General features: G+C 39.1%; 1 protein-coding gene and 2 long non-coding RNA genes across 3 annotated transcripts in view; 1 reads left to right on the top strand and 2 right to left on the bottom strand.

Moving 5' to 3' along the window:
- LOC137624431 (uncharacterized) overlaps positions 1–21,685 on the bottom strand; it is a 114,102-nt gene that overhangs the window by 53,127 nt on the left and 39,290 nt on the right. The window lies entirely within an intron of this gene.
- LOC137624429 (serine/threonine-protein kinase SBK1-like) overlaps positions 14,858–21,685 on the bottom strand; it is a 15,670-nt gene continuing 8,842 nt past the window's right edge. The window contains exon 4 of the mRNA XM_068355181.1: positions 14,858–16,337. Coding sequence (XP_068211282.1) covers positions 15,420–16,337 — 918 coding nt within the window. The 3' untranslated portion in view covers positions 14,858–15,419. The remainder of the gene's footprint in view (positions 16,338–21,685) is intronic.
- The window catches only part of LOC137624430 (uncharacterized), a 179,224-nt gene continuing 176,856 nt past the window's right edge, over positions 19,318–21,685 (top strand). The window contains exon 1 of the long non-coding RNA XR_011040730.1: positions 19,318–19,513. This is a non-coding gene — a long non-coding RNA (uncharacterized lncRNA). The remainder of the gene's footprint in view (positions 19,514–21,685) is intronic.

The following is a 21,685-nucleotide window of genomic DNA, read 5'->3' as shown; positions in this document are numbered from 1 at the left end:
CTTTTAGCCGAGGCCAAGCACACCAGGAAAAGTGTCTTAAGAGTGAGATCCTTCAGGGAGGCTGAATGTAATGGCTCAAACCTGTCTGACATGAGGAACCTTAGGACCACGTCTAAGTTCCATCCAGGAGTAGCCAAACGACGTTCCTTAGAGGTTTCAAAAGACTTAAGGAGATCTTGTAGATCTTTATTGTTGGAAAGATCTAAGCCTCTATGCCGGAAGACCGAAGCCAACATGCTCCTGTAGCCCTTGATCGTGGAAGCTGAAAGGGAGCGAACTTTTCTCAGGTGTAAGAGAAAATCAGCGATTTGGGCTACAGAGGTACTGGACGAGGATACAGATACTGACTTGCACCAGTCTCGGAAGACTTCCCACTTCGACTGGTATACTCTAATGGTAGAAGCTCTCCTCGCTCTTGCAATCGCACTGGCTGCCTCCTTCGAAAAGCCTCTAGCTCTAGAGAGTCTTTCGATAGTCTGAAGGCAGTCAGACGAAGAGCGGGGAGGCTTTGGTGTACATTCTTTACGCGGGGCTGACGTAACAGATCTACTCTTAGAGGAAGAATTCTTGGAAAGTCTACCAGCTATCGAAGTACCTCGGTGAACCATTCTCTCGCGGGCCAGAGGGGAGCAACTAACGTCAACCTTGTCCCTTCGTGAGAGGCGAACTTCTGCAGTACCTTGTTGACAATCTTGAATGGTGGGAATGCATATAGGTCCAGATGAGACCAATCTAGAAGAAATGCGTCTATGTGTATTGCTGCTGGGTCTGGGACTGGAGAGCAATAGATTGGAAGTCTCTTGGTCATCGAGGTTGCAAAGAGGTCTATGGTGGGTTGACCCCAAGTCGCCCAAAGACTCTTGCACACGTCCTTGTGGAGGGTCCATTCCGTAGGAATTACCTGACCCCTCCGACTGAGGCAGTCTGCTAAGACGTTCAAGTCGCCCTGGATAAACCTCGTTAACAGGGAGATGCCTCGATCTCTTGACCAAATGAGCAGGTCCCTTGCGATCTCGTACAGCGTCAGGGAGTGGGTGCCTCCTTGCTTGGAAATGTATGCCAAGGCTGTGGTATTGTCGGAGTTGATCTCTACCACCTTGTTTCGAAGGAGACTCTCGAAGTTCATCAAGGCCAGGTGGACTGCCAAAAGCTCCTTGCCGTTGATATGCATGCTCCTCTGAGTTGAGGTCCACAGACCTGAGCATTCCCGACCGTCCAGGGTCGCACCCCAACCCAAATCCGACGCGTCCGAGAATAGTACGTGGTTTGGGTTCTGAACTGCTAGGGAAAGTCCCTCTCTCAGACTGATATTGTCGTTCCACCAATTCAGGCATGCCTTTACTGGTTCGGAGATCGGGATTGAGACCGTCTCTAACGTCTTGTCCTTTTTCCAGTGAAAAGCTAGATGGAACTGGAGAGGTCGAAGGTGTAGCCTTCCTAGCGAGACAAACTGCTCTAGGGATGATAGAGTTCCTACTAGACTCATCCAATTCCTGACTGAGCAACGTTCTCTCTTCAACATCAGTTGGACTTTGAGCAGGGCTTGCTCTATTCGGGGGGCAGACGGAAAAGCCCGAAAAACTGGACTGCGAATCTCCATCCCTAAATACAGTATAGTTTGGGATGGAATCAGCTGGGACTTTTCCAGGTTGACCAAAAGTCCCAATTCCTTGGTCATATCCAATGTCCAATGAAGATCCTGCAGACAGCGATGACTGGACAAGGCTCTGAGAAGCCAGTCGTCCAAGTATAGGGAGGCTCGGATTCCCGATAAATGGAGGAATTTTGCAACATTCCTCATAAGCCTCGTAAACACGAGAGGAGCAGGACTTAGGCCAAAGCACAGGGCCCGAAACTGGTAAACCACATTGTTGAAAACAAACCTCAGAAAAGGTTGGGAATCTGAGTGTATGGGGATGTGGAAGTATGCGTCTCTTAGGTCGAGAGAGACCATCCAGTCTCCCTTTCTGACCGCTGCTAAGACTGATTTCGTGGTCTCCATGGTGAACTTTGTCTTCGTAACAAAGACGTTGAGTGCACTGACGTCTAGCAAAAGAGACACTTCTAGTTTCAGGGCTTGTCTCTTTGACTCCTCTCGGTACCTGGGAGAGAGGTCGATGGGGGAAGTCGCTAGAGGAGGTTTGTGTACAAATGGAATTTTGTACCCCTCTCTGAGCAACCTCACAGATTGTTGGTCTGCGCCCCTCTTCTCCCAGGCTTGCCAGAAGTTCTTGAGTCTGGCACCTACTGCTGTCTGAGGCTGCGGGCAGTCAGACTCTGCCACGTGAGGACTTGGCTCCTCTCTTCTTTCCTCTCTTTCCCAAGGCACGAGTACTTCCCCTGCTGGGAGCTCTGCCACGGAAGGGCGGAATAAATCTGGACGCCGGAGTGTCTATCCTAGGTCTTGCAGAAAAGGATGTCGAAGGAGTTCCTTTGCGAGCAGAGGACGCAACCAAGTCATGGGTGTCCTTCTGCACGAGTGACAAAGCTATGTCCTTAACCAAATGTTCCGGGAAAAAAAACTTAGATAAGGGAGCAAAGAGCAGTTCAGATCTTTGACAGGGAGTAACTCCTGCCGACAGAAAAGAGCAAAGGGACTCTCGCTTCTTAAGGACTCCCGACGTAAAAGAGGAGGAGAGCTCATTGGAACCATAGCGGATGGCTTTATCCATGCAGGACATAATAAGTACGGAGACATCTCTATCAGCCGATGAGATTTTCCTACTTAAGGCTCCCAAACACCAGTCAAGGAAGTTGAAAACTTCAAAGGCTCTATAAATGCCTTTCAGCAGATGGTCCAGGTCCGAGGAGGACCAACTAATCTTCAAGCGTCTCATGGCTAGGCGGCGGGGAGAGTCTACAAGGCTTGAGAAGTCGCCCTGGGCAGAGGCAGGGACTCCCAAGCCGAGAACTTCTCCCGTGGCATACCAGACGCTCGACCTAGACGAGAGTTTAGATGGAGGGAAGGCAAAGGCCGTCTTCCCCAAACTCCTCTTGGTTTCCAACCAGTCGCCTAAAAGCCGTAAAGCTCTCTTGGATGAGCGAGAGCGCACAAGTTTTGTAAAGGCTGGCATGTCAGCAGGTACGCCTAGAAAAAACTCAGACGGCGGCGAACGAGGAGCAACAGAGACGAAGTGATCGGGAAACAACTCCTTAAAAATTAACATGACTTTCTTAAAGTCCATTGATGGAGGAACTGTTCTGGGTTCATCTACATCTGAAGGATGATCCTCAGGCTGAGGGTCAGCAACATCCTCATCTGAAGGATCCTCATCTGAAGGATCCTCATCTGACAACTGCTGAGAAACAAGCAAAGGGGTTGGCAATGCTTGACACGCAGCGTCCACACGCACTGGTGCATTAGTAGCGGACCAGGACGCAACGTCATGTAACTGCTTGACAGTCTGTGAACTGTCAACAACAACAGGTGCGTGAGGACGCACGGCGTCCACTCGAGACTGTTTTGACTGCCTAGTCTGAGCAGTCAAAACAACTCTAGACTGCGGTGGTTGACGCTCAGCGTCAAAACAAGTCAACTCCGATGGTTGGCGAACGTCCTGAACGTCAACAGGAGCATTAGTAAGTGGCCTAACGTCCAAATGCGGCTGAAAATCCACACGAGGCCGCATCGAGTGAGGTTCTAAATAACTTGACTGACGTGACTTGGCTACGCCAACGTCAACAGGACGCACAAAGGTTCGTTTGGGCAGCTGAAGGCCAGGATCTCGATGAGATAAACGGCTAGGCTCAACGGGAACCTTATCGGCAGAATAGTCTTCCATAAGGGAGGCGAGCTTAGTCTGCATGTCCTGCAGTATAACCCATTTAGGGTCCACGGGAATGGGTGCGGTAAACGACGGGGTTAACGTCTGAGACGGCACAACCTTGCCTACACCAAGACTTTCTGAGCCTGTGTAACGTTGCTGCTTAGGCGGCGAGCAGTCATCCGATGACTGCAATGGGTCAGAACTGTCCCAATGACTACATCCAGGACGCTGGACCTGTCCTGAAGGGACCGACTTTCGCTTAAGGGGCCTAGAAACCTTGCTCCACGGTTTCTTGTGCGAAAAGCCTTCGGAAGACGAGGAGAAAATGGGCTCTCTCGTCTTATGGTAGGGGCGATCTTGGTGAGATACGCCTGATACCATAGAGGGAACGTCTGTTCGCTGATCAAGGCCTCTCGAACCCATAAGTCGTACGACATTACTTCTCCCCTGGGCTTGGGAGCTTGCAAGAGGTCTCGGACTAGGTGAACGACAGGCACGAACAGACGAACCCTCGGTCGCAACACTGTTCACAACACTTTGCGCACTAATCACTTTCCCACTATTTTCCGCTGTGGCACTCTGACACTTAAGCTCTTTCACGTCAGCCATGAGTTGATTACGATCAGTTGCTAACGCTTCAACTCTTTCCCCCAAGGCATGAATAGCACGTAACATGTCTTGCATAGATGGTTCCTGAGTGCCAGAAGGGGGGTTAGGTACAACCACTACAGGGGAAGGATTAGGTTCAGGGGCATGTGGAGAGGAAAAATCTACTGACCTAGAGGAACTCCTCCTTAGCCTACGTGCATACTTATCGTATTCGAGCCAATCGAATTCCGAAAGGCCCACGCATTCCTCACACCGATCTCCCAATTGACAGGTTTTACCCCAACAATTGGAACACACAGTATGTGGGTCGAGAGATGCCTTTGGAAGACGCCTATTACAGTCCCTAGCATTACACTTACGAAATCTAGGTACTTGTGAAGGGTCAGCCATTTTGAATTATTCAAAGAAAGTTAAAAAAACAATCCAAGTCATCAACAATTAAATCTGTTCAATAAAGAGTTCAAGAGTTTAAGTTGAGGAAAAACACCTGCACTGCGAAAGCTCAAACCAAAATGAAGTACTTCACCAAATATGTTGAGAAAACTCCAGGTTATACAGCGAGTATTGATACGTCTTGTCGTCAAGGTCGACAGAGAAGAATTGAAGGGTTTGTTTACATGCAAGAGTGGTATCTGGCCGATAGTTGGCGCTGGTGGGCACACCCGCAACCTTCATAGCGATATCGCTCGCGAGTTTTTGAGTGTGTTTTCTGTCGAGCCGCTGAGCAGCAGCTATTATATATTCACCGGCTAAGTTAAATATTTAAAATTGTGTTGTCTAGGGAACATGGTAACGAGAAGATTTGCCTTCTGCCGCCAAGATATGAAAAAAAAACTCCTGTTTCAAACCAACTGCTATAACATGTATGGCTGCTCGCTTTGGGCAAACTATATGCGTGAATTGATGAGACATATCACAGTCATTCACAATGATATCCTAAGACGCCTCACCAATACCCCAAGGCACCATTCAACTTCAGCAATGTTTGTTGAAAATAGACTGGATAGCCTAAAAACCATCATTCGACGCTCTATAGTAAGTCTCACCTCTCGCCTACGATCTAGTGAAAATCCCAATTCAAAATGTGCTTGCAACTGCAGCTAGAATAAAATCCAAAATGTGGGAAACCTGGAACAGGGAAGCGTCAGTGCAATGAATCGTATTTACTAATCTGTTAGTGTGGCTATGCCAAATCTTCATCACTAAATAACTTGGGTATAATACCCAGTAATGTTATGATAACGTGTTTTATTATTTTATATCTTTGTTGTCTGGAAGTCCTGTATTTCCTTCACACCACCTGCTCTGTGACTACATTCCCCCCCCCCCCTGAGTTCTATCATTATCCAAGCAATTTTTGTTCCACCATAATTATCATTGTTATCGCCACTGTTTTTCTCTCTCTTTTTGTTTGCTGATATGCATGTTATCATTATTATTAAGCGTTAATGCTATTGTAATTTCATTACCCAGACCTTGGAACTCTGTGGTCAACCTGCTAATTGATGTTTGTACTATATCACTGATATTATTGCATATCTCATCTTTTTTTACTGATGTCAAAAGTGTAAGATCACTGTACCTCTATTGTATCTCTGTATGTGGCTTTTGCTGAAATTATTATTATTATTATTATTATTACCTCCAGAGCCTCAGAGGGGAAGACCATGGTCAACACCTGGGGGAGGAAGGCCATGTACGCTCCCACTGCGTGACTAATTGCAGCACTCTCCAAAGCCATTCCTTAAATAGCAAGATCTGAACATACAAAGGAAGGCAGGAGTTGCCGCAGACAGCAAAATGAAAAACTCTTCTGGTGGAGGGTGCTGCTACTTTACTAAAGGCAACAGTGTCAATGATTATAGTTCTACTCGTTCCAGTCAAAGGCCAGTTCATTAAGGTTAATGGGAAAGACGGAACTTCAGCTTTCTACCGAGCCAAAATAAAAAGTGACGTATTGTTACTAGTGCGAGTAGGGAAGACCCGCTCCGCCAACTACTTAGTGGTGGGATGCTACACTTCGCTTAAAAACCTTCTGGCTGGTTTCAGCTGTCACCGAAATATATCTCTACTGTAAATAGAGAAAGGGTTTGTTTATATATAGTGCTGGACATATAAAATTCTCTGACAAGAACAGGCCAATGGAGAAAGTTTTTATGACCCACTCAATTTGAGTGTCCTTGGGAGCCGAGACTTGATTATCAAACTACAGGTAGTTCAAAATGACATGAGTCCGATTAAAGCAAGAGACATCATATCAGTGCCTTGTACTCAGACTGCGGGAAACTTTTATCAATGGTGCAGTGACTATATATTGTAGAATGATCTTCGTAATCAGGTAATGGAAATTTCGGTGGCATTTCAAAAGTTCAAACTCGCAACGAATGTTTTCAAGTTGAACAGGCTGACATAACTCACCTTTTATAGTTTATATATGAAAGATCTATTTTAATGTTATTACTGTTAAAAATATTTTAATTGTTCATTACTTCTCTTGCAGTTTATTTATTTCCTTATTTCCTCTCCTCACTGGGCTACTTTTCCCTGTTGGAGAACTTGTTCTTATAACATCATACTTTTCAAAATAGGGCTGTAGCTTAGCTAGTAGTACAGCAATAATAATCCTGATATGGTTCCATCTTAGGAACGCTAGAAGACTTATTCGTCCATGAAGAATTACACTCTCTTAACCCCCATTACGTGTACGATGGGAGGGTGATACAAAATAAGATAAGGAGGAATCGTAATCACTCCTATGGTAGTGCTCTCTACTCTCACATGAGTGAGAAGGAACAGCGGGATATTCTCTCTCAGAACACCTGTGGGATTAGACCTTACCAAGGAAGGCCGCATGGAGCGTCTTCTACAAGGAGCGTGTCGTCGCTGCTTACCAGACACTACATCACTGTGTGGCCAGGGGTGCCACCCAAAGAAAAGTGAGTAAGGGTTCCGGCACCCTTTTCCTCTCCTGTTTCCAAAATGAAGAAACACCTGAAAAAGAAACTGTTGCTTGTTTCATTGTATGTGAGCTCTCAGAAGCTTTAGGAACAATAGGAAAGATATCAGTGTGCATAGACCTTGGCAAACAAGTGTAGTTGGTTTATTATCATTGTTGGGTCTCAAAGACAAAAATTTGGATTAAAAAAAGGCTGTGTTTGTGCTCGAGAAATAGAAGCTACTTGGTGGTCAACCGACATTGACTTAGATAAAACAAAATTAGTGTCAATATCATCACATCTATGTGCTTGGGGAGGTGCACGATTAGGTCTTGCGTCCCTAGGGTATCAGATGGCATCATAGTTGGTGTGTACAGTGATACGCTCACACACTAGAATGAAAGTGCGTTCTGTGACGTTACCACGTGCAGGGATGGTGGCACATACATACACGTCTGCTCTAGTACGCAAAGGTACTCAGATACGTGTACTTGACACGTTAGTAAACACAGTACTCTAATGACTTTAGCCTTCCAAAACATTCGTTTGGAAGGGGCTGATGTGCCCATGCTTTAATGTATCAGCCAAACTTGTAAAGTATCGTGGATTCTCATTCTAGGGCAAGCATGGATTATTCTTGCGAGGAGACCAATGCCAAGGACCTTTGAAAATATATAATTTCTTTATAGGTGTATGAGGCAAACCTGAGTCTGTACAAGGTTGCCTCAGTAGCCTACAGGAGAGAAATGGCAGTCTAAACTTGAGCGCGGTGTTCTCTGGCGAAAAACGAGGGGAAACTTTAAACGTTTTCACCAGTTATCTCCAAAGGTGAAAAGTCATCCAGCTGCTGGAACACTGTCACAAAGGACTTGCCACCAAGTATACTAGTGGGAGGTGAGGGGGAGTTATTCAGATCAGTGTAATCTGGTACAAGTGACATGAGGACTGAATCACATACCACAAGCACAAGGGCCGTAGCCAGGGTATCAGTCATATCAGACAGCAATTCATGATACCTGGGTCTTACAAGTGATAACACATTAACAAAGGTAAGCTATCACCAATATGCAAAGGCAAAATATATTAGCCGTCATCTTCAGTTACCGGAGTCACTGGAGTCTCAGTTAAAGGAAGATCGGGTAGGGGAATACTGTGCGCCATAGGATGGAACTTGTGCTTCTTGCTGTCTAAGGAAGGAGACAAGGAAGGTGAAAGATCCCTCTTCGCTAGTTTCTTAAGACAGGTACAATATTTTTTGGGAGGACAGCCTCTCCTTACAAAATTCACAGGAGGTTTCAAAGGAACCACTTACTACGGCAGTTCGCGCCAAAGGGATGCGGATCGACCTTAATCAAAGGAACCACTTACTACGGCAGTTCGCGCCAAAGGGATACGGATCGACCTTAATCAGACTCGTGAAAGTCCCACAAAGGTGACCGTTTCAGCCGGGGTTAAGTTCACATATGACTAGCAACACCACTCATAGCAACAAAAATCACAAAAAGAAGCACTGCACAGGTAATCCAGCGTGTCGTAGTCATGATTGTAGAGTGGCAAAGAAAGGAAGATCTTCCTCTTGACACAAACTGGTGAGAAGTGAAGCTTGGTTCTCAGCAGCTCGTAACTCTGCCCGGCACCAAGGTGCCTAGTAATCTATTATATAGTTACCAGTTCAGCACCTATTCTTTCTTTTCTGGTTGCAAATAATCGACTTAGGAGTAAACCCATGTAAATGACTAGGAAGTTTGTATCAGCGTAGGGAGAAAAAATAACTTTTAAAGCCTTTCCTGTAGTCTTTTTAAAGGTCACTTTTCTTGTGACAAAAGTTACATATAAAGTTAATCTTCAAGACAATGTCAAAATGTTATGAATGTAAGTTTCATAGTTTATCCAAGTAGTGCCAATGGTTATATAAAATTTTAAATATTTTTATTTATTTGAAAATCATGAAAAGAATTGACTTATTTAATGCTAAAAACCTTCACCAAAAGACAAGCCAGTCATGTGGCCAGTAATCGTTGAATTAGTTATGAATATGTTACTGGATGAGATTACGTGTGTGAAAACTACATCAGTAGTGGTGTACATGCTACAGTTACATTAAAGGAACCAAAATCCTTTAATATGTACCACCGCCAGGTTTCCACATGTAAAGGCCACCAACCTGGAGACAGATTTGGTATCCAAGAATAAACAATATCAAGATTACAGCCATCAACTATGGAGTATGGTTCTAAGAACTGATTACAGATTTATAAAAAACAAATCATGTCTCCGTGTGGGGCTCACCACTACTGATATTTAAGTGATGTATGAAAATAATCTTTAAAAGATCTCAAACTGAGTAATGCTGGCTAATACAAGCTATTCGTGAGGATGAACTACATAAAATAAATAGGCATGCCTTAATTCAAATACCTAATAGTAACCGTTCTTTACACCGAGTATAAAAAGCAAGATATGACTATCACTATCCACACATGCTTAAGCATTTTTGCCTTAATGGTCCATCACGTAAATTTATAGCCCTTACAGAACTTGGAACCCTTATCCACTTGATCAAGAACTTGAAAAGAAAAAAACTAAATAAATTCTGCAATTTGACAGTAACATTGGGTTAGGTTGAGTCAAATATAGAACAAAGATTTTGCCTTAAAGTTGAGGTAGAAGGGAAGTTAATTGCCAGTTAATTTAAATTTAAAACAAGTAAAATTGGAACATATGGTAAACCTTGACACCATGCACCACCACCTAACCTACTCCACCATGGGGTACACCTAACTCTTTAATCTGACCTTAGAGACTATCATTTAATGAAATTAATGTACCTATATTAACATTTCAAAACAGCGCACAGTTGGTAATACCTTCTACTTTCCACTTTGAGCAGTTAGGCTTAATCATGAATCGCACCAATCTACTGGCAGTGAAAAAGGTAGCACTGACCTTTAATAGACAGCATTTAGCAAACTTGAGATATATTGGTAAAGATCAAAATCAGTGTAAGCTGTACATTCTTACAAACTTTACCCTAACAGCAACCTACGGGAAACTATTCGTTTTACGGCATCGAGCCATAACCCCGGGTATATCCTGTCTTTGAATGACAAAGCATAACTTTATAACATGATGGATCAAAATACGTAGATTAGGAACACCTAAAGCTACCAGTACCCATATTTTATAGTGTATCGTACCTTAGCATTACACCCATTACAAGCAAGCCCCTATAAGGATAAAATAAGTCAATATAGCATTTACATGAAAAAAAACAAGACATATATGTAAATAAGGGTCACTTTGAAGAAAACGGCCATTTTTTCCATAAGAAACGCCTGATCTTTGGCAAAAAAAATCCTGTTCCGTCCGCAACTATAATAAAACCCGTATGTATAATTTCAATCGAGGGAACCTACAACCTTTAGGAGTAGCATACGATATTATCGAGGGCTAATCAACAACTAGCCAATGACATAGTATTATTAAAGATTTATCTTGGTTTTACGTATTATGGCTACAGGCCCAGTACTATCTTAGGGCTGGGAGGTCATTAAATGTCCACAGACTGACAGGGGTAACCACCACCAATACACTTGAAGGAAACTTTCAAAATCAACCTTATCAAATATCCAAACCTTGATAATTAACAGTATGTGCCATTCTATATGGTTTACCTGCACTTAAAACTTAATAAAAAATTTACCCAAATACGGCAGCAACGCTTTTAAAACTTACAAAGCTACAGTCGACGGTCAAAATGGCTGCCAAAGACCACTGAAGCTGTCAATTTTGTCAAAATGCTTTGGCATAGTGTTGATTCAAGGATCGCGAAGTAGCCCTAGAATCGCAGCACTAAAGTTGCTAGGTTTTCTAAATGAGAAAGGCCAACTTCTAACCAATTGCAGCATTAAAATACCAACCCAGTAGTATAAACAGGCCAAAAATATAGTATTTAAGGCTCACCATTTTTAATGATATTACTAAAGGCCAACCAATTTCAAAAAGGCTAAATTTGAGTTTTTTTTTTGGCCTGACAAAAAGCTAACCTGGCAATCTGCGCAGTACCGGTGCGGGGTCCTTGGATTGCTATAAATTCCAGATATATTGGCTGAATAAGAAATTGGTATCTACACTATTCTACAGTACAAACCTTTAATTTTTCAAATAAAAGTTGTCAATCTTTATCTAATGACGTACCCTGAGAATCAAATTCGGTGTCATTGAAAGACTTGCAATTTATTATGAATTCCAGAGCAGTTCCTACCTTTCAATCACTATAATCCCATGACACATTCAATTCCTATTTTCTTTTTCTAAGGATTTTAAGGTCACTCATGAATGGCAGAGGCAAAGGACAAAGGACAGTGACAATGCCATAGAGAATAACCATATGTATATAAGATCAGAGTCCAAGCCCCCTCCCACCCAAGCTAGGGCCAGGGAGTCAGACGCATATACATATATATATATATATATATATATATATATATATATATATATATATATATATATATATATATATATATATATATATATGTATATATATATATATATATATATATATATATATATATATATATATATATATATATATATGTGTGTGTGTGTGTGTGTGTCTGTGAAAAATAGTTTGTGCTTGCAACTCTATTTCAGAAACAAGATACGTAAATTATAACATCCTCAAGATAGAATATGCTCATTTAAAATATACATTATTAAATAGACCGTATTATTCAAGAAAATGAAAGAAATAGAAACTTGTGAAAAATAATAGACCTGCGTGATGGAGATAGACTAAAGATAGTCCTGGTGGAAAACTGAAAATTACAGTTTGAGGATTACTGACTTTTTTAGAATAAACGTGAGAGAAAGATGACCTGTTGTGCTAGAGAGAGAGAGAGAGAGAGAGAGAGAGAGAGAGAGAGAGAGAGAGAGAGAGAGAGAGAGAGAGAGAGAGAGAGAGAGAGAGAGAGAGAGAGAGAGAGAGAGAGAGAGAGATTAGTAAAGTATCGGTTACGAATAGAGAAGGCTCCGTTTTCTTATTGAGGAGCTAAAGAAAACTCTGAATTAGATTATTAATGACTAACTTTGTTATAATTTCCTGCAAACGAGAAAAAAGAAGAATATATATATATATATATATATATATATATATATATATATATATATATATATATATATATATATATATATATATATATATATATATAAGAATTTTTCGAACTAGGTTCTTACTTCAGAGGTTCAAACTTACAACAAATGTTTTATTTTTTTAACAATCTGACATGTATCTCTTCATATGTTATATCATGATAGATCTAATTTAACGTTGGTATTAATCTTAGGAGATTTCATATTTTTCATTCATTACTTCTCATATAGTCTATTCATATCCTTTCCTCACTGAGCTAATTTTCATTGGTGAAGCCCTTGGGGTTATAACATCCTGCTTTTTCAACTAGGGTTATAGCTTAGACGATAATGATAATGGTGATAATTAATTAATTAATAATAATAATAAAATAATAATAATCATCATCATCATCATCATCACTCTGAGTCTACAGAAGTTACATAAAATGCTAAATGTGTCTGGTTTTAGTTCTAGTGACACCTAGAGAACTGCACACGTCTATAGGTGATAAATAATAATAATAATAAAAATGGCTCCATGCAAACGCATTTTTCCTCTAAATTAGCCTAAGACGGTAAACACTGTGAAAAATAAATGGCAGTTGGTACTACTTAACTTACCAGTTTCGTTGTCTTCATATTTCAGCTACGGATTATACCATAATCTGAATGCAGATGCTGGTATCAAGCAAAAACCAGCATCCATAGAAGTGCTTGCTTGTAAATATCGCTCGGTTATCCCAAATTGGCTAATATAGATCGATTTGGCTCTAGGATAGCACGGTTCTTTGCCCGAGAGTAGTGTATAAGTTTGATTTAATGTCAAAGGTATATGACAAATGTAAATCTTTAAAGTTGTCCCAAATCAAGTGTTTCAATGCCAGTTAAAATCTAAACTGCTTAAGTGTTAAAAAAATCTAAGTAAGATACATACTAAGCAGTCCGAACTTCAACGTTCGGACTGGTTAAAATCATTATCTTCAAATGGTAACTTGGAAGGTCCACATGTTTTAAGAGTTATGACGGTGAAAACCATCGTACGGATCCAGGTAACTTTACACTTTTTATTTCAAAGATCATTACGAGTGGTTTGGCTGATTCCTTCCTTTTTAACTTTTTGTAAATGTTTTGTTCTCTTAAGAATCCTTATCAGTTTACCTCATGCCCAATTTACTAAACTATTATCCATCCCGGATTCAACGACCATAGTTCCTCCCTGGCTACTTGTACTTTGCATGATAGTCTGTGCAAAGTCTCTAATATCGACCAGTTTCTACTCTTGGCTTAAATACCTTAAGGTTACGTGTTCAAAGAAGCTATGTTCAGAAGAAAAACCCTCATATTTAAGCCTTATTCGATTTTGGAAGCTGACATAATTTAAATAATCAACGTTCTACTTTGAGACAAGCATGTTTCAAGAATAAGTTGTATTAGTAAGCAGCTCTTCTAGGAGAGGGACAATCCAAAATTGAACCAGTCTTGGGTAGCCTTTGTACCATGGTCTACCATTGTTTTAGGGTCGAGTTCTCTTGCTTAAGAGTACACACTATTCTGTCTTATTTTTCTTCCTATTGTTTTTTATCCAAGTTTTTATAGTTTATATATGAAAGATATAATTTGATGTTGTTACTGTTCTTAGGATATTTTATTATGATTGTTCATTACTTCTTGTAGTTTATTTATTTTTCCGTTTCCTTTCCTCACTGGGCTATTTTTCCTTGTTGGAGCCCTTGGGCTTATAGCATCTTGCTTTTCCAACTAGGGTTGTAGCTTAGCAAGTAATGATGATAACAATAATAATTAGCTTATAACTTCAAATCAAGAATGAAGCCTCATATGCCTTGTAATATTTTAGAAACAATGTTTTAGTAGCTGCTACATATGCACAAATAGAAACTTTTCCAGTCTGACAAAAGCTCATTGTAATTCTACTTTTAAACTTGTACTTTAAAACGTTAGATCTACTTTTGATATGGGCATCACGAGAGGAAGTCAATCTGATTGAAATTATTAATCTATAATTGCATTCTAGTTTGCCAGTCGGTTTAATAGTCTCGATTTAGGCTTGACTGACATCACAGAAAAATTCAAACACGAAGTTAGATTTCCGGTGATTAATCTAGTCTGGAGAAATGTTTTAAATCTTTCATTCTACCTTGTTTCGAATGTTGTTCTCCAGTCTGATCTTCAGCTGCTGATTCTTATTTTATTTTGTTTTTGTCTTGGAAAAAAACTTCCTATCTGTTATATTCCCTATTCCTCAACTTGATATCAATCTCTTCCCAGTCAGGGAGTTGAATTGGTGGAACTTCAGAAGTTCAAACTTTTTATGTTGAACCGGCTGACATGAGTTTCTCTTCATAGTTTATTTATGACATATCTATTTTAACGTTGTTACTGATCTTAAGATATTCTATTTTCTTTATTCCTTATTTTCTTTCCTCACTGGGCTACTTTTCCCTGTTGGAGCCCTTGGGCCTATAGAATCCTGCTATTCCAACTAGGGTTGTAGCTTAGCAAGTAATATTAATAATACTGGATTCTGAACACGAATTTAAGTAGTTTCCTTTAATGTTCACCACTAACTGCTTCATTTGCTGTCTTAGAAATTATCTTAAATGGTAAGATACTTCACTTATATTTCCAGTAGTACAAATGTGGAAAAGATCCTCTTCTTGAGTTCTTAATGCAAGGGAATATTCGATAGACCAAGTCACACATAAAAGCACCATATCTTTTAGTCTTCAAGAGTTTGCGCAAGAATATTTCAATACATGGAAGGGATAAAGCGATTGTTTGGTTACGTGTTGCATGATTATTACTTCAGGGCTTATAGGTGACAAAAAATATACTTGTCAATTCTCCAATTTATATCATTTGCAACAAAGTCGTGATAAGAATGAGTAGGAAAAACGTTGTCTTTATCAAAAGGTAGACATGATTGTAGAAGGCAAGTGACATGGTTAATAACATCTTAGACCGAGGAGTAGCTTGTAGAGGCACTGAATGATGGTGATGAGGAGGATGAGGAATTGAGCCACGAAAATGAGGAGGAGGATGAGGAAGAGGAAGAGGAGTGTTGCCAGGCGTGGTTTCTTCGACGTTGCCTGACAGATGATGTCGGAGAAGTAAATCGAAGCAATTCGGCCAGAAATCGCCTTGGGCTGGAAACTCGCCCTTGGGGAGTCTGGGCTTCTTCTACTCCTCCATCTGATTGTTGTTGTCTTTCTCTCTGCTGTTGCTGTTGTTGCTGCTGCTGTAAATGCTGCCGGCGATCCCTCAGAGTAAGTTGCGTAACACCACTCTGCAGCCAAGAATGCTGTTGCGATTGACTGGCGGTTCCATTTAAGTCTTGACTGTCAGCTCGATCCCTTGATTTTATCACCCAGTCATCTTCAAGGTACTTGAAAACCTCCTTCGTAGCATAACGCGACCAACCCCTGGGTTCAAGAAGACGTCGTAGAAGGCGTAAGAGACGGACAGTAAATCTTTTGAAAGGCCTGGGGACTCGGGTCGACTTTACTCTCTGCCAGTTTCTGAAAGCGGCGTACTCCTGATCGTTGACATTGCTGGTGACCCATGGTTGGACCCCTGTCAGGCAATGGATGATGAGTATTCCCAGTGCCCACGAATCCAAGGATGTGCCGGTGTAATATCCTTCAGAACCATCGCCCGAGCACAGTTCCGGTGGATTATAAGCGCCGGCACTGATCCTTCGTCTGACGTACGCCCCACCTCGGCACGTTGAGCCAAAGTCGGTGATTTTGACAAGGGAGAGATTGGGTTTGAAGATCAAGATGTTTTCTGGGACCAGGTTTCCATGAACAAGCTGGAAACTGTGCAAGTATGTAAGACCGCTGGCTACCTGCTCAGCAACCCATCTGGCGCGGACCTGATGAAAAGTAAGCCATTATTATTATTATTATTATTATTATTATTATTATTATTATTATTATAAGCTAAGCTATAACCCCAGTTGGAAAAGCAAGATGCTATAAGCCCAAGGGCTCCAACAGGGAAAAAATAGCCCAGTGAGGAAAGGAAAAAACAATATAAACTACTAGTAATAAGCAATGAAAATAAAATATTTTAAGAACAGTGACAACATTAAATTAGATCTTTAATACATAAACTGTAAAAACTTAAAAAAAAAAAAAAACCACAAGGAAGAGAAATAAGATAGAACAGCGTGCCCGAGTGTACCCTTCACCAAGAGAACTCTAATCCAAGACAGTGGAAGACTATGGTACAGAGGCTATGTCACTACCCAAGACTAGAAAAGAATGGTTTGATTTTGGAGTGTCCTTCTCCTAAAAGAGCTGCTTACCATAGCTAAAGAATAATGAAGAAAAATCCCATATGAAGGTATTGTAAACGAAATTATAATTGTATGATTATGGATGTTCCAAATCAAAGAGGTCTATATTAATAAGTAAAATCTAACACATCTTGATACTTTATAAAGTTGAAAACTGAAAATAAGTTAGAGTTTATATAAATTTCCATCAAAGAAAAATTACTAGATGATTTCATGGCATGCATTACAATTACTAAAATACAACCAATGCATAAAAATAAAAATCGTCTATCCTTTTCATTGAGTATAAAACCAGCAATCATATTTCAGTAGAGTGTAATCCATGTCGAAAGAATTTATTCAAATCCACAAATTTTATAATAGAAAATGAGTTAGTCTTGTTAAAATTGTTCAAAATAGGCTTCGTGATGAGTTTTTTTTTTAACCCTGGATAGGTAGCGTGGTGTCAGATTTGGCCGGGAAGCGGCGCAAAAACTCGTTTTTTCGTTCCTGCGCATAGACGCCTTGCAGGCTCTGGCCTGTCTACCCAGGAGCCGTTAGTTGCTCACCAGCTTCATCGCAGGAAACATTCGCCACTTCTCTACTCCGACGCATTCGCCGGATATCGCCCCCCAAAGTTGGAATTGTTGCATATTAGCAACCACGTTACCGTTACAGGGGTATGTCACGCATACGCAAACATTTTGCATTTTACATTACTGTATTATTATTTAGTGAAATAATGTAATTGTGTCTATCGGAACATATCAGTGAATGGTGTAGGTACTTGTACCAATCGCCATTTTGTTTTGAAAGCAGCAAAAATGTGATTTTGAGGCTAATTTCTAATTTTCTATTTTTTCCTGTTTTCAGATTTCAGCTTGGCGAAGAAATATCTCAAGGAGGAGGAGTTTTTGGAGCTCCTTTTCGTCAGTAGTGATGAAGAAGAGCCTTTGACCATTACCTTTGAAGAAGACACTAATGTCAGGACCAAGCTTTTGTGTGGCAAGTGCCATAAGCCTGTTTGTAACTCGCATGTCAACTACACCTGCGACCAGTCCCAACTCACGTAGTAAGTTTCACGAATTATTTTTCTTACCCGTTTATACTTACTAAAAATAATTTTTAACCTTTTTGCTGTCATCTAGGGTCATCATAGACTATTTATTTACCATTTTATTGCATATACATCAATTATTAGTACTCTTTCTAGATATGCCTTTCTTTTACGTCAATTGCGCACGGTACGTGTTACATTTGAACTAAGCTTTTGCCCAGTTTATATTAACTATATATAATTCCTAAGGTTTTGCCATCATCTGGGATCATTGTAGATGACTTTTGGAAAAATTCATCCAAATATAATAAGTATTACCACTATAAATATAGCATTCCTTTCACACAAATATTTTGTAGTGATTTTGCGTATACAAAAATTAACCGCTTTTTCTTTTCTTTACAGATCTGGCAGTTTTGCTGATATCGGCGATGTTTCTACGTCAAGTTGTGCACACAGGACTAATTGCAGCACACAAGTGGTTTTTTGTTCATTGTTTTATTTTAAAGTGTCCAGTGCAAGTTATTTATGAAAAATTGTATTTTTATACTTATTTTTGTATTTATGTAAGTACAGTGTTATTTTATATTCAAGGTTTTTTTTTCTCCTACACCAGTAGAAAGTAGACTCTTTAAACTAGTAAACTATAAAAAAAACAAAAGAAATTGTAAATTGGTATCCTTCCGTTAACCCCCCCGAAAGGGAGTGTAACACATATGACACCACTCTACCTGTTACGGGCGGGTTTGGCCACGCTACCTGTCCAGGTTAAGGGCCATCTTTACAAATATCTGAAGAATATCTAGAACTATCTTTATAATTTTTCTACATAGGTCGACAGCACATAAACATAACTATTAATTTTACATTAGAGATTCTGGTCCAAAATTTTCTCTTAGTGATAATTTGCAATGAACACTATATATATATATATATATATATATATATATATATATAATATATATATATATATATATATATATATATATATATATGAGAGAGAGAGAGAGAGAGAGAGAGAGAGAGAGAGAGAGAGAGAGAGAGAGAGAGAGAGAGAGAGAGAGAGAGAGAGAGTGATTTTTATGATTTGAATCGCCAAGGAATAAAAATATGAATTGCTTGTCATTTCGCTTGTGTTGGTAGGAATATCAACAAACAACTCGTACTTCTATTCAATGAATATGTTCACATAAGGAAACAAATTAGAATAATTTACAGAAAATTTCTATCGAACCACTGTACACATTTTCTTATAAAAATATCGATTTTATTTATTCCGCAAAATGTCATGGAGACGTTGGTATTTGACAACTGAAATCGTGTATGTAGTGTTTCAGCAAATGGTATGTACTTATTGCAAATAAGTGTGTGTCTGTGTGTGTTTGTGAGTGAAAATAAGAGAGATGGCCAAACAATGGAAGTTTGTGCGAATTCAGGTCATAAAAGAAACTGCAAAACAGTAAATAGAATTTCCCGTAACTTTATCATCCTTGTTAGTGTAATTGTGTAATCGTGTTCCAGTCCATTCTTCGGCGGAAGCTCGTGTGGTTTGGAACCTTCTTTCAAATTTCCTTCCAGGTTTTACTGGAAGTCGTTGAAATTGTATAATTGAGTTTTGATTTTTTTGGTGAAATTGTTATACGAAACTTAGGATTGATCGGTTGGCAAGAATCTGACGTCTTCATATACAAATCGAAGGAAAATGCCGGGCAAGGTAAACCTGTGGTTATCACTTATGGCTTTAGTCATCCTGGATAATTTTATTGGGAATTTAAGTATTCTTCGTTTCTTAAGATTTACACTGCTCTATCTGTTGATGCTAGATTGTTCATATATTTCAATTCTGCATCCAATTACTTTTATCATTGCTGTCATGATGTTAGATTTTAACAGTGTACTTATTGGTAAAGTTTTAGTTTTTTCCCTTGGTTACATTACTCTGTAATACAGTACAATAATACCATTTTATTACGTTTTATCATTGTGATAATTCTATTATGCTTTATCATTAATGTCATTACATTAAGCTTTAACGCAATGGTAACTAACTATATTATGCTTATTGTGGTAACTTTATTATGCTTCAACATCGTGGTCATTATATCATGTTTTAACAATAGTCATTGTATCTCTTTAACATTGTGGTCATAATGTTACGCTTTAACATCATTGTCATTATGTTACTCTTAAATATTGTGGTCATTATTTTACGCTTTAACATTGTGGTCATTATATTATGCTTTAACATTGCGGTCATTGTATTATGCCTTAACATTGTGGACATTATATTATGCTTTAACTTTGTGGCCATTATATTATGCCTTGACATTGTGGTCATTGTAATACGCACTAACACTGTGGTCATTATATTATGCTTTAACATCTTGGTCAATATAATATGCACTAACATCATGGGTCATTATAATACGCACTAACATCGTGGTCATTATAATACGCACTAACATCGTGGTCATTATAATACGCACTAACGCTTGGTCATTATATTACGCTTTAATATTGATGTCATTATATTATGATTTGACATTGTGGTCATTATATGCTTTAACATTCTGGTCATTGTTACACTTAACAATGAGGTCATTATATTACGCCTTAACACAGTAGACATTATAATACGCACTAACATCGGGATCATTATATTACGCTTTAACATTGCAGTAATTGTATTATGCTTTAATATGGTCATTGTATTGTGCTTTAATATCATGGTCATTATATTACACTTCATGCTTTAACATTGTGGTCTTTATAATGTGCATTAACACCGAGGTCATTATAAGGCGCTTTAACATCGATGTCATATAATTTGACATGGTGTTCATTATATTATGCTTTAACATTGTGGTCATTATCATTGTGATCATCATCATTGTTTAACACTGTGGTCATCATATTATGCATATTATTGTTGTCATAACACTATGCTTTAACATCGTAGTCATTATATCATGTTGTCATAACACTATGCTTTAACATTGCTGTCATTATCTTATGCTTTAACATCGTAGTCATTATATCATGCTTTAACATCGTAGTCATTATATCATGCTTTAACATCGTGGTCATTATATTAAGCTTTAACATCGTAGTCATTATATCATGCTTCAACATCGTAGTCATTATATTAAGCTTTATCATTGTGGTCATTGTTATGATTAACATCATGGTCATTTTTTAATTCTTAATATTGTGACCATTATATTCTTCTTTGACATTGTGGTCATTATGTTTATCATTAACACTGTGATCATTGGTATGGTTAACATTGTGGTCATTATATTAAGCTTCAACATCTTGGTCATTATATTACACTTAACACCGTGGTCATTATGTTACGCTTAACATTGTGGCCATTATATTATGCTTTTCACATTGTGGTCTACATATTACGCTTTAATATCGTGGTCATTATACCATGCTTTAAGATCGTGGTTATTATGTTAACATTGTGGTCATTATATCATGCTCTAACATTGTGGTCATTATATTATGCTTTAAACATTGTGGTCATTAATTAATGCTTTAATATTGTGTTCATTATATTACGCTTTAATGTCTTGGTCATTTTATTAAGCTTGAACATTGTGGTCATTATATTACGCTTTAATATCTGGGTCATTTTATTAAGCTTGAACATTGTGGTCATTATATTACGCTTTAATATCTGGGTCATTTTATTAAGCTTGAACATTGTGGTCATTATATTACGCTTTAATATCTGGGTCATTTTATTAAGCTTGAACATTGTGGTCATTATATTACGCTTTAATATCTGGGTCATTTTATTAAGCTTGACATTGTGGTCATTATATTACGCTTTTAATATCTGGGTCATTTTATTAAGCTTGAACATTGTGGTCATTAT

This window comes from Palaemon carinicauda, chromosome 31 (assembly GCF_036898095.1).
Source record: "Palaemon carinicauda isolate YSFRI2023 chromosome 31, ASM3689809v2, whole genome shotgun sequence".
Lineage (NCBI taxonomy): Eukaryota > Metazoa > Arthropoda > Malacostraca > Decapoda > Palaemonidae > Palaemon > Palaemon carinicauda.
The sequence above is the reverse complement of the archived record's forward strand: the minus strand, read 5'-3'. Positions and strand labels throughout refer to the sequence as shown.